Raw genomic sequence first — 13,018 nt, forward strand, 5'->3', positions numbered from 1 at the left:
GTGGGGGAGAGGATGGGGGGAGAGGGAGGAAGAGAGAGGATGGGAGGGAGGAGGAGAGAGGATGGGGGGAGAAAGAGGAGGAGAGGGAGGAGGAGAGAGGATGGGGGAGAAGGAGGAGGAGAGAGGATGGGGGAGAAGGAGGAGGAAAGAGGATGGGGGGAGAGGGAGGAGGAGAGAGGATGGGGGGAGAGGGAGAAGGAGAGAGGATGGGGGGAGAAGCAGGAGGAGAGAGGATGGAGAGAGGGAGGAGGAGAGAGGATGGAGGGATAGGGAGGAGGAGAGAGGATGGTGGGACAGGAAGGAGAGGGAGGATGGAGAGGGAGGATGGAGAGGGAGGAGGGGAGAGAGGATGGAGAGGGAAGATGGGGATGGAGAGGGAGTGGGGGGGGGAGAGAGGAGGGAGTGGGTGGGGAGAGAGGATGAAGGAGGGTAGAAAGAGAGGATGGGCGAGAGAGAGGATGGGGCAGGTGAGAGAGGATGAGCGATGCTTGAGAGGAAGGGGTTAGAGGGACGAGAGAGGATGGGGGAGAGGGACGATAGAGGATGGGGGGAGAGGGAGGAGAGGATGGGGAGAGAGAGGAGAGGATGGGAGAAGAGGGAGGAGAGGATGGGGGAGAGGGAGGAGAGAAAGGGCAGAGAGGGAGGAGAATGGATGGGGGGAGAGGGAGGAACAGAGAGGAGGAGGAGAAAGGATGGAGCAGAGAGGGAGGAGGAGGAGAGAGGATGGGGGTGAGAGGGAGGAGGAGAGAATGGGGGAGAGGAAGGAGGAGAGAGGATGGGGGAGAGAGATGTAGAGTGTGGGGGGAGAGGGAGGAGGAAAGAGGATGGGGGAGAGAGATGGAGAGGATGGTGGGAAAGGGAGGATAGAGGATGGTGGAGAGATGGACGGAGGATTGGGGGAGAGAGAAAAAGGCAAAAAAGGGGAATCACCGTTTGATTTAATTTGTTTTCGAAAAAAATTTAAGTGTGTCCCAGTTTTTACATTTTAAAATCTGGTCACCCTACAAATAGACCTATATTATGTTGTGACAGTGTTTGCACTTCAGTACATATTCTATAAGTAGTGCTTTTTAAACTAGTACAGACTGGGCTGTGAGCCCGGTTTGTGTTTGCTATTCCATTTTGGACATGCTTACTGTACCTGTTACTGGCGCTGAAAACCTTCCAGTCATGACATCAAAAAAGTTTCCAAAATTTGTCTCAACGCTGCTGAATATTATTCCGCTGTTTATATTGCTAAAGTGAGTTGCCATGGAAGCCATGAAAGCAACCTGCAAACAGAAAATACAGATTTATTCATTTTGTATCTAATGTGCAAGGCAATATTTCATTAAAACATATTAATCCTGCAATATTATATGATACAGTTGTCAGGGGAAAAAAAACCTAAATAAATTATGCAAACACCGTTTACACATTCAATGCACAGATTGTAATTACTTTCCAAGAACCACTTGATAGTCTTGTTGTAAAAATCCTTATTTAAAATGATCAAGCTAAAACAGATGCTAAATGGAACAAATGCTAAATACCCCAAGAGTGGAATACAGTATTCCAGATTACTAATGCCAACAACATAATATTAGAGAGCTGTATTTCCTGTGTTTGAAGGTAATGTCATAATAGACTGTGAATTTTTAGTGAATATTTATGAGCTTGGACATACTGTATTCAAACGAGAGGTAAGAAGATAAGAGGGGCTACTTAAATTCACCGCGAGCACTTATTTTCCAGCAGTAGGATTATGTTTTTGCTTGTTTCAATATTTTTGTCTTGCTATAGTGTATGGATTTTGAGTTGCAAAAAAAAAAAAAGTATACAATGTACTCAAATAGCTAAAAATAAAGGGGAAAATGCAACAATAGCAATAAAGTTAGCAATATTACAGCAATACTGTAATATTGCAGAGCCACATGAAGTGGACATGCCAAAAACCTTTGGGGGACACAAACAGACTTAAATGTTTTGGGCCATAATGACCCTTTCTCAGGTCTAGTTCAATTTTTACCAAGTTGTCCCCAATTTGCAAAGTCCAGGAAACACATATGTGGGCTTAGTTTGATTGTGCAGCCAGCACAGATTAGAACACCATGGCACACATTGCAAGTGCCGATCGCGCATGCACACGAGCAGCCGGCAATTGCCGATTGCGCATGTGCAGCCACCGGGCTAGAAAACCTGGGACAGCACGTCAAAAATTCGGGACAGAGCCTTAAAAACCAGGAATTTCCGGCTGAACTGGGATATCTGGGCACCCTACTTTTAAGGCAATACATTCCTCTGTCTCTCCTTATATTTCTGCCCTAATTTCTGAATTCACAAAGCAGGGGAGCGGGGGATTTGTACCATGGAGAAGGAAGAAAGAAAAACTGGCATAGAGTAGTACAGTAAGGATCAGTGAGTATTCTATGTTGTGACTCTGCGTTCTGCTCAAGGAAGTCTTCTTTCTAGCCCTTTCGTACCTAAAGCCCTCTCCCACCTAAAAGCTTTCTTACTCACTGCTCCACACCTCTGGAATGCCCTCTTCCCCTCAATATCCGGCAAGCACCCTCTCTCTCGACCTTTAAGGCCTATCTTAAAACACACCTCTCTAATGAAGCTCTCTAATGAACGGTAGCTTCCTTGGCTAGTACTATATATGTCATACGCACGTACCATAACACCCTCTTACTGTCTCTCTAAAGCCGCGCTTATAGTGCTGGCGACGCGACCGATGTGTCACATGTCGCCATCGCCACCAGCGAAAGTTATCATTTGATTGCCAGCGACGTCACGAAAGGGGGCGGGCCCGCGGTCTCTGATTGGTTTAGAGACAGTCACATGTGGCGACTGTCTCTAAAAAATCAAATAGACCCGGCTCCAAAATTTTGAGTCGCTTTGTCGCCGTCGCGCTTACTTTAAGCGCTTACGACGGAGTCAATGTATTTCATTCAGAGCGACGTCGCGTCGCCGTCGCAAGGCACTATAATCGCGGCTTAAGTTCTCCCTACTTATAAATTAGATTGTAAACTCTTCGGGGCAGGAATTCCTTTTCTTTACTTTAATGTCTGAAGCGCTTATTCCTATTATGTCTCCTATTATTATGTCACGTGTATTACTGCTTTAAAACACTATGTATATGGATGATGCTATATATAAATATATACATATATGATCACATTATGACTATTGTTACATTTTTCCATTTATGTTTGGCTTTTTTGAATACATATAAACTTTTCTCTTTTTTTTTTGTCTTGAATTTTACCTCTGGTGCCATTATTCCTACTAGTTTTGGCAGTGCAAAAGTAATACGTTAATAGTGTCTATTTACGATTTAACAGACTGTGAGAGTATTCTGCTTCTCCTTTCACGCCAAGTGCAAAAAACTGGTTTTGACCTTTCACTTTTGTACCCAGGAGTGCTGCCTGGTGTCCTGTACTGCACACCTTGATTATAATGTTCTCTTAAAATAGGAAATGATACAAATGCTAATCCTCACATCGTGCACAATCTTACCTCTGCACGTAAACTTTGTACGTAAATACATCTGCGTAACTATAGTGTTTCAGGAAAGGAGTGCGTGACTTTCAAATATTCGTTATAAGGGCCTTTCTTCAGCCTGCAACAACTCTGCATAGCAGAAGCATGCTCTGCCACACAGGGCCGTGGCAAACTTTCAGCTCGTGGGCCCCTCCCCTCACCAAACACAAACAATTAACTTTCAGTTTTTTTCTACCTAACTGAAAAATGAAAATTTTATACCTAACAGATTTTTTCTAACATGCATACACACTCCCCCCCGCCCCCCTCTCTCCCTGTCATTCTTTTTCCCCCTCTCTCCCTGTCATTCTTGTTCCCCCTCTTTCCCTGTCACTCTCCCCTTCCCACTAGGGTTGCCAGGTGGCTTCTCCAAAAATACTGGACTCAATGGTGAAAGGTGCGTCTGGTCACTACAGTATGTCCAGGGAGGAAAATACCGGACACATACATGTCCAGTATTACAGTACCTCTCATTTTTTACTGGACAGAGTATCCAAATACAGGACAGTCCAGTTCAATACCGGACACCTGTCAACCCTACCTCCCACTCTCCCATTCTGTCTACCCCTCCCTCATTCTCCCCCCTTTGTCTGTCATTCTCCCCCCTTCTCTGTCATTCTCTACCTCCCTCTCTCTGTCATTCTCCCCCTCTCTCTCTGGCATTTGCCCACCTTAAGACACATCTGCTTAAAGAAGCGTATGAATAGCAAATGTGGATAATCCTGGACACATGATACATAAAGCTTGACCCCCTGCAGACGCATTTACTAGAATTCCCTCCTCCTGTCTCTGTACGTTCTCCCTACCTACCAATTAGATTGTAAGCTCCTCGGAGCAGGGACTCCTCTTCCTTAATGTTACTTTTATGTCTGAAGCACTTATTCCCATGACCTGTTATTTATATTATTTGTTATTTATATGATATGTACTACTACTGTGAAGCGCTATATAAATAAAGACATACAATACAATTCACCCCAGCCCACCCCCTTTCTCTCCCCCTGACACATGCACACACACCAGGACAGAGCAGAGCACACAGTGACACACACACACTCACCTCTCTGGTCCACGCTGTGTCCACCTCTGCTTGGCCCCACCCCCAGGCTCCTTACACCTGCTACCGATTGGCTGCATGACCCAGCAGCAGCCAATCCGGATGGCAGTGTTGGAAATCTGCTGCCCCCAAAATTCTGCCACCCAAGGCAGCCACTTAGTTGGCCTAATGGTTGAACCGGCCCTGCTGCAACATCCACTATTCTAGTAGCTCCAAAGTTATCATTGCCAAACAGCGCGTTATGGCATCTTAAGAAGACACGGAATGAAATGTTAAAAAAATGTACTCAATTGCAAGTCGCACCATTCAAACCGTATCTTTAAAATATGGCAAACTGCGCGGTTTAACAGCCAATCCGCGCGGATTGTTCTTTTGTTTTGAAGCGGGGTGAACATAATAAATGTTTGATGCAAAATTGAGTTGGTATAATTTGTTACCACATACATTCTTGTTATGTTCATGAACACTAATAGATAAATATTAACAATTAAGGCCGCCGAACAAATTAATCACAAAATGAGTCCAACAAAATTTGGGTAACCAATGTGTACATTACACCAAATGAGGAGCATTACAAATAAGTGACATATTTCTCATGAAAATATTTATAACTTAACTAGGAAGATGTTTTCCCCTTATCTATAAACATTTGTATTATGTTGAAAGATGTGGTGTGAAAAATCTTCTAACTAACACATTATGCAGCCTGCAGAATAACAATTGTCACTATATATTTCTGCACCGTTTGTTACCAATCGGATATTTCTACGGTGGCTGGGGGTTAATGACACCTAAAGAAGGTTAAAAGACTAATGCCAGATGCACTATTACACGAGTGTTTTCGATGGCTAATTATTAACATCTGTGTTCCATGTTGGCACATATATGCAGGGTTTAGTTTAGGACTTGAGTGTTTGATGGAGGGGGGGGGGTGTCAAGAGGCAGCTAATTAGCAAAGTGAATTTTAATGAGTGCACTGGTGAATTCACATTAGTATGGTGCATGAAAGGAGTTGTACAAGTACTAGTGAAAAGGCACAAACTCTGCAAGCAATGACACTGCAGCGGACCCTGGTTCAAATCCAGATCTCCTTTTAACCGTAGAGGTTGCAATTTATTTGGGTTTAGATAAAGTGATCTCCTTTTAATCCAGATCACTTTATCTAAACCCAAATAAATTAAAACCTCTACGGTGTCGGGAATCATGCCTGAAAGATTGTACAAAACTTCATATACTGTCCAGGGCTATACACGATACATATTTTAATTATTAATGATGATGTTAGTTGCTATTATTATTATTAATTATAATAAGAATTTATATTATTAGTAGTTGTAATATTAGTGGGGATGTACTGTTTTTTTGGTGCATTGATCTATTTCAATAGGGGACCTAATATTTTGTACAATGTAGAGCAAGAGTTCAACTTTAGTGTAAAATTGCTAAAATTGATATAGAATACTTAATAACACATCTACAGTACGTCAGTTCATGTGCTGCAGTCCAGAAATTGTTTTTGGAACTTGTAAGGATGCAAAACTGTGTCTATTGAGGCTCTCTCACCACCCTTGAGATGGCATGAAATAATTGCAAGTTTTTAGAGGAAGTTTTGATAATGGAGCTACAATAATTACAGTTGTCATTAAAAAAAATGCGCGTTGAAGGCTTTTTGGACTAACAAATCGGATTAGCAGAGCGTGGTCTGAAAAGCCTTTTCCACATGAATTGGATATGTGAAAAAGTCTTAGAGAATAGCAAAGTTTGCCAATCCGATCGGAAAGGGCTCTTTAGGCATGAATTGACACAACTCGCAGTCACGAGAATAGGCCCCTGTCTGCTTTTGAGCACGTCAGTCTTGCCAAATAGATTAACTCTAACTCCTTAATATTCTTCTGCGTGGTCTAGATCTCTTTTCCTGATGAGCAGGTATTGTCAGGTTAGTGTCTGCGTACTCATAAAAGCAGCAATTGCAGCCATAGCTTTCTAAAACAAGTACTAAAGATGGTGAGTTCTTATAGTATAGCTAAATTTAGTCGATTTGGTGCATAATTAATAACAGCTGTTAATCCGTTTCTAAGTGGCTAGTAATATAAGACTGGTGCTATTTGACATGTGTACGCTCATGTTAATCTCGTTTAAATAAATTATGCGCAGTCGCCTCTGCTCCACTTGTCGAGTGTTAGATTAACAGTCTCCAAGCAAACAGTTTTTTCTGCACCTATTTTTGGCAAACTCTAAATCAGGGTCTTGTTTTTGAAGTGAGACAAACTGCAATTTTGTTGCCTGTGCGATGAGTTTGTACTACGACTCCATTGTCATTAGCCAACTCTAAATTAGCCCCCATGAGCATTAACCTGCAATATTAACATTCCCAAGTAATGCTAATAAGATATTTGTTTGCTCAGCTTGTACAACCACGGAGGTTAACTAACAAACAATAACACTTTTATTTTTTCACATATCCTGTTATTTTTTTGCGTTACTTTTTGCCCCGTTTTTGCAGGTAAAAAATTTAATACGTAACCCCCCCAGTATCTTTAAACTCTGAGCTTCTTTCATTAAAATCATCACTAATGAGATCAATGTTACCACCTGGAACAAATATTGAAAAGCTAGAAGTAAGTGTTTAATCATTGATTAGAGGGTACGATGTACAATGATGTAAATCATAGAAAGCACAGAGATATTCATGATGTTGATGTGTTGAGTACAGCATTCCCAACAACTGAAAGGTTACTTTTTATAGCACTGACATTCTGCCTTTAGTGAGCCCATTCCAATCTTTTGCAGTAGCAACAGGAGGTTCTCTGCTGTTCTCACGAGTTTGACAATCTGAATATTTGGGAGGATTTCATTTATTAGAGGTTGTTTGTAACTATAGTAGATTTTTAAAAATCAAATATGTATTTGTTTCTCCCTGTGTCCCGACCATATTGGCCACCATCATGGGAAATGGGCTAGATTGTAAGTAGATAAGTATCTGCTTTGTTCTGTAAACAAAAATAAATTATGTTTTATTTTTTTCATGCAATGTACATCTAGAGTAGACAAAAAAATCCCAGTAAGGCTTAATATAATCTATTTTATGTTTTAGAGAAAGTTATCATGTTTAACCTACATTCTTAACGCTCACCTTATTACCCATTTGACAAAACCTGAAAACCAATAGAGACCCAGACTACAGTCCATATAATCCTCTGATAGTTAGGTACCATAGTGACGGTGAGGGGGTAACCAGGCTCAATAATCAAGGTTAAGCCCACTTGGTTACCCCTGATCCGTGTGTAAAGGTCCTAGAGTGTCAGCTCTTGGACCCAACAGTCGTGTATGCATCACTGAGACTGTGTATAAATTATGCGACAATTCAGTATTTTTGTGTTCTTGCCTTTCCAGGGGTGCTGGGCAGCGGAGCTTGCGAGGTTGTGAGTTTGAGTGTGGGTTTTGCGGAGAAACTTCAATCGGATTGTCGCTATGTAGTGGGGTTCCAGAGTTATGGGACACCCCAGAGATGTACCCAGAATCAGGTAAGATTCTTGGGCACATTGCAGCACAGTACTTCGGCAAAATCCTATCCTGGAAACATTCTTATGACTCACCATCAGGGTTCCCTGCTTCAGCACAAACTGGAAGAGTAAGAAGGGCACTGGAGGATCGAGGTATCCCCAGAACGGTTCTAGGGTCCCTAGCATAAGGTGGGATGCCCAAGTCACCCTGACCCTGGCATAGGGATTCAGGGGGTGCTCCAGCTTATGTCAGAAAGCTGTGAGATCTTTATTGTGGGAATACAGTTAAAGTCAGGGTTTTGCAATGTGCCAGGGATAAGGCTGGTAAGAGTAGGGAACATATATTCTTATTCTATCCTTGACACCAGACCAAAGGACTTAGACCCATTAAAACACAAGACACATAAGCCAAGAGAATTTTATAAAAGGTTTTATTTTAATAAATGTGAATGCTTGTACCAATATATATGTGACTGTGTGATTCCAAGTCCGCGGTTCCGAGAGACCAGATGGCTACCAAGCTGGCGCCACGGAGTCTACTCGAGACCTGGAGTTGAAAGCCTCAAGGATGCCAAGGTGTTAGAACAGGAGGAGTACTGTCGTTATACCTGAGTACCTCTGTCCTGGGCTATCCGGCAACCATTTGCCCTTCCCCAGACTCTGCAGAGCCTGGACAGCGGGTGGAATCGATATGCTAAGAGGCAGAGGTGCCAGGCTGGCGCATGCCCCTTGGAAGAATCCAAATCGGTACCCATCCGGCTTCAGTATACCGGCAAATCGGTGATAGGCTGGGCGGAGAATTCCCATGCGCTGATTGGTTGTAGTGGTTTCTGAATGGGACGTTAAAACCTATAAGAAACATTGCAGCCTATCAGGACCTGAGATTCCAAGCGCCAACCATCAGCGGCAAATTCAAAGATGCTCTGTGAGGGATAGACGCGAGCCAGCTTCAAATTTTGACTCAATAAATTTGCTAAGTCCCGCTTTTGAGGACGTAGCGGTCGCGGCTGGTATTACATGCCAAATTGCGTTCCAGGACTTTTATGAGTACCTCCCGGTCATTGAAAAGGGCTCCTACAGACGTCGTTTATTAACTTTTCGTTCTAAAGAAGATTTATTTTGTTAGACCCGTTCCCAGTAAGTGTGTTTTCAGTGCAAATTGTGTTACATGGTGTGTATGTCTTTTCGTGGAATAAATTACAGTTTATTTTACCTCCTTGTCTTGCTCAATCAAATGATCCCGGTATAAAAGGTGTTAATAAACCTGGTCTCCCCTGACAACCATAGGTACTAACACTTATAAAAGAGGAATAACAAGCTAAGTGCTGTATACAGTGTGCGTGCTCTCACCTGCTTCCTCGTTATCATTACATTTCTGAATAGTAAGATCAACAATCTCTTTTCAATATTATTGATTTAATCCTAAACAATGATTCCAATCAGAGGGATTATCCATTTCTCATTTCATCTCATCATACTGTAATCAGACATGAGTATTGTCATGATAATATCATGAGATATTCCGTATTAAATTAAATCTGGCCCATCACTCTCGGAATTGGAAGTGTAACCTATTAGTTCTTGGGGATTACAACCTCAATTGGCTTGATGCTAAAAACAACAAAATTGGGACAAAACTCCAACATTTTTAAAGCTTCCAGCGACTGAGCTCCAGATTAGAACTAACACTAACACCACCCTAACCCCTGTCACTAGTTTTAAATACCTGGGCATATAGTTTGACTCCCACTTAACATTCGGGATGCACATTGATACCCTGACAACCAAGACCTATGCCAAACTAGGGGTACTTTACGGGAAAAAATCCTCCCTAAGTCTCCTGGTCAGAAAGCGTATCGCACAGCAGATGCTAATGCCAATTATTGACTATGGAGACATAGTATATGGCTCGGCCCCTCAACCCCACCTAAGCAAACTTGACATCCTCTACAATTCAATTTGTCGTTTCGTTCTCTAATGTAACTACAACACACATCACTGCGAAATGCTCAAAGAACTAGATTGGTCATCACTCGAGTCTAGGCGCAAAGTTCACCTTTCCTGTCTTGCCTTCAAATGCTTTCTGGGCAAGCTACCCAGCTATATGAATAAGCTCCTCACCCCTACCACATGCAGCACTTATCATCTGAGATCAGACTCCAAAAGACTGTTCATGGTCCCAAGGCTCAACAAAGTATCCGGCCATTCCTCCTTCTCTTATCGCGCACCCCAAAACTGGAACAACCTACCAGAGACTCTCACATCCACCACTAGTTTAAGTTCATTCAAATCTAAGGCTGTCTCACATTTTAATCTGGTCTGTAACTGTTTCATACGCTCATACTATATATTTTCTTTAACTGTCCATGCAATTTCTTGTATATAATGTATACCCTGTTCATTTATGCAACTGAATTTGTAACCATATATTATTTGTCTTAACTCTGTGCCCAGGACATACTTGAAAACGAAAGGTAACTCTCTATGTAAAATATTTTATAAATAAATAAATAAGTCACTAAACCTAACCCAACTAATTTCCCAACCCACATGGATAAACCTAAAATGTCACAACCATTCCTTGGTAGATTGTATTCTATCCTTTTGTCCAAACAAAATCCAATCTTCGGGTATCCAGCCTGACATTTTCAGTGACTATGCAATAGTGCACTGTGTAAGGAAAATCAGACCACCCAAATCAAGCCTTAAAATTCTACACACAAGAACATTTAGAAAATTTAACTCACAACTATTTCTGGTTGATCTTACCAACTGCCCTTGGTACAGAACCAACTTGATACATGGCCTGATTCTGTGCTTGATTATTTCCAAACAGAGTATTAAAACTCTATGATACCCATGGTCCACTACACAGAATAAGAGTACGGGGAAGGACCAACCTTCCGTGGGTTACATCCGACCTTATTGCGCTTTACCATTTTTGGGATGCCTTGTGGAAAAGGTACAAAATAATTGGCACTACCAAGGATCTTAATAAATACAGATGCATTAACAATATATTCCAGCCTTCTAGTCATTAACAACCATCTAATATCAAAAAGAATACACACACACTGATATATGTGCACTATAGAGCAACGTTTCAAGGCCTCCTAGCCCATTTGTTGGGCTTGAAGAAGGGCCTGCTTTTTTTGATACATTAAAGAAGAACCTTGGTCAGACCAAAAGCATAACGTAAGTCCGTCATTATTATTTGTGAGTACCGATCCAGTTTGGTTTTAGTATAATTGTATGCATCGCGGTGTGGATGCATAGCACCTCTAGCGTTAGACAGGGTGAGTGCTAGATCATTATATTTCATAAAACTTCTAAAGCTACCAATGACAGAGCTACAGATCAGAACCAACTCTAACACCTTTCTAGCCCCTGTCACTACTTTTAAATATCTGGGCATATGGTTTGACTCCCATTTGACATTTGGGTTACATATTGATACTCTGACATCCAAAACCTATGCGAAACTAGGTGTACTTTATAGGAACAAATCCTTCCTAAACCAGCTGGTTAGAAAGTGCATTGCACAGCAGGTGCTAATGCTAATTATAGACTATGGAGATATAGAATATAATACAGCACCCCAAACTCACCTTAGCAAACTAGACACCCTCTACAACTCAATATGCTGCTTTGCCCTCAAATGTAACTACTGTAAACACACATCACACACGAAATTCTCAAAGAACTAGATTGGCCATTACTTGAATATTGGCGCAAAGTACATTTTTCCAGTCGTTCTAGACAAGTTACTCACCCATCGGAACAAACTCCCCACCCCTAATCACGTGCAGCACTTATCACCTGTGATCTGATGCCAAAAGTCTATTCATTGTCCCAAGGTTCAACAAAGAATCCGGTCGCTGCTCCTTCTCTTACCGTGCACCTCACAACTGGAACAACCTACCGGAGACTTTTAAAGCCGCCACCAGTCTAAGTTATTTCAAGATTTCAGATGCCTCCCATTTTAATCTGGTCTGCACCTGTTACATATGCCCATAACATATATTATCATTAACTGTTCATGAAATGTCTTTAAATATAATGTATAGCCCTATTAATTTAATGTAACCATGTATTGTTATCACAACTGTGCCCAGGACATACTTGAAAACAAGTGGAAACTCTCAATGTATTGCTTACTGGTTAATTGTTTTTATAAATAAATAACTTAATGTTAGTTGCAAATTGTCTTAAAAATATATATGAATTATTTTTATGGCAGGTCATACCTCTGATCATTTGTAGAGAAAGTAAAACGTCTTCTGGCGCGTGGATCAGATTGGAAGATATAGAAAGAGCAGAAAGAAAACAATAGTGTGACACTATAATTAATAATCTTACACTATAAGGGATATATATGATTAGCACACATATGTGCTTGTGAAATAGAAGAATCGCCTGTCTACAGGCATGCAATATTTGTGGGAAACTTGTCATCTCAGCAGACGACTGATCATTTCATTTTTATCCCACGTTGTGTGCCTTCTTTATAAAGACAAATATAATTCCATAGCATAATACAGTTTAATTAAAACAAATTTCAAATAAAAAATTAACGTTACACTCAAACGCCTATCTGGAACTGTGTGCTTATCGAATACAAGGCTTTCCAGGAAGGTTTGGGCTTCATGTGTCCTCCCTCTGGGATCTTTTATGTATCTCAGAAAAGTGTTGATCTTAACTACTGTCTTCTGGTTGTTTAGGGTGAATGCCGCAGTGTAGATTGCGGAAAGGAGAACGGAGTGAGTGCAATACAGAGTCCCATATGGGTAGAGCCCGTATATGGGCCGAGCATTCCCCTGTCCATGTTTCAGCTCCAACTGCCTTCTTTGTTTAAACGCGCGGAATGTAACTGCCTCTGCAGAAGATCTCTGCCGCGTGATTGGCTCCCGGGCGTCACGTGTCACATGCCCCTATG

At 41.7% G+C, this 13,018-nt stretch overlaps 1 protein-coding gene across 2 annotated transcripts in view; it reads right to left on the bottom strand.

Annotated features, from left to right (window-relative positions):
* Positions 1-13,018, bottom strand: part of C1QTNF3 (C1q and TNF related 3) — a 122,081-nt gene that overhangs the window by 21,217 nt on the left and 87,846 nt on the right. For both annotated transcript variants that reach the window (XM_075575800.1, XM_075575793.1), the window contains exon 4: positions 1,142-1,271. In XM_075575800.1, the coding sequence (XP_075431915.1) occupies positions 1,142-1,271 (130 nt within the window). The remainder of the gene's footprint in view (positions 1-1,141; positions 1,272-13,018) is intronic.

Source organism: Ascaphus truei, chromosome 1 (assembly GCF_040206685.1).
Source record: "Ascaphus truei isolate aAscTru1 chromosome 1, aAscTru1.hap1, whole genome shotgun sequence".
Taxonomy (NCBI): domain Eukaryota; kingdom Metazoa; phylum Chordata; class Amphibia; order Anura; family Ascaphidae; genus Ascaphus; species Ascaphus truei.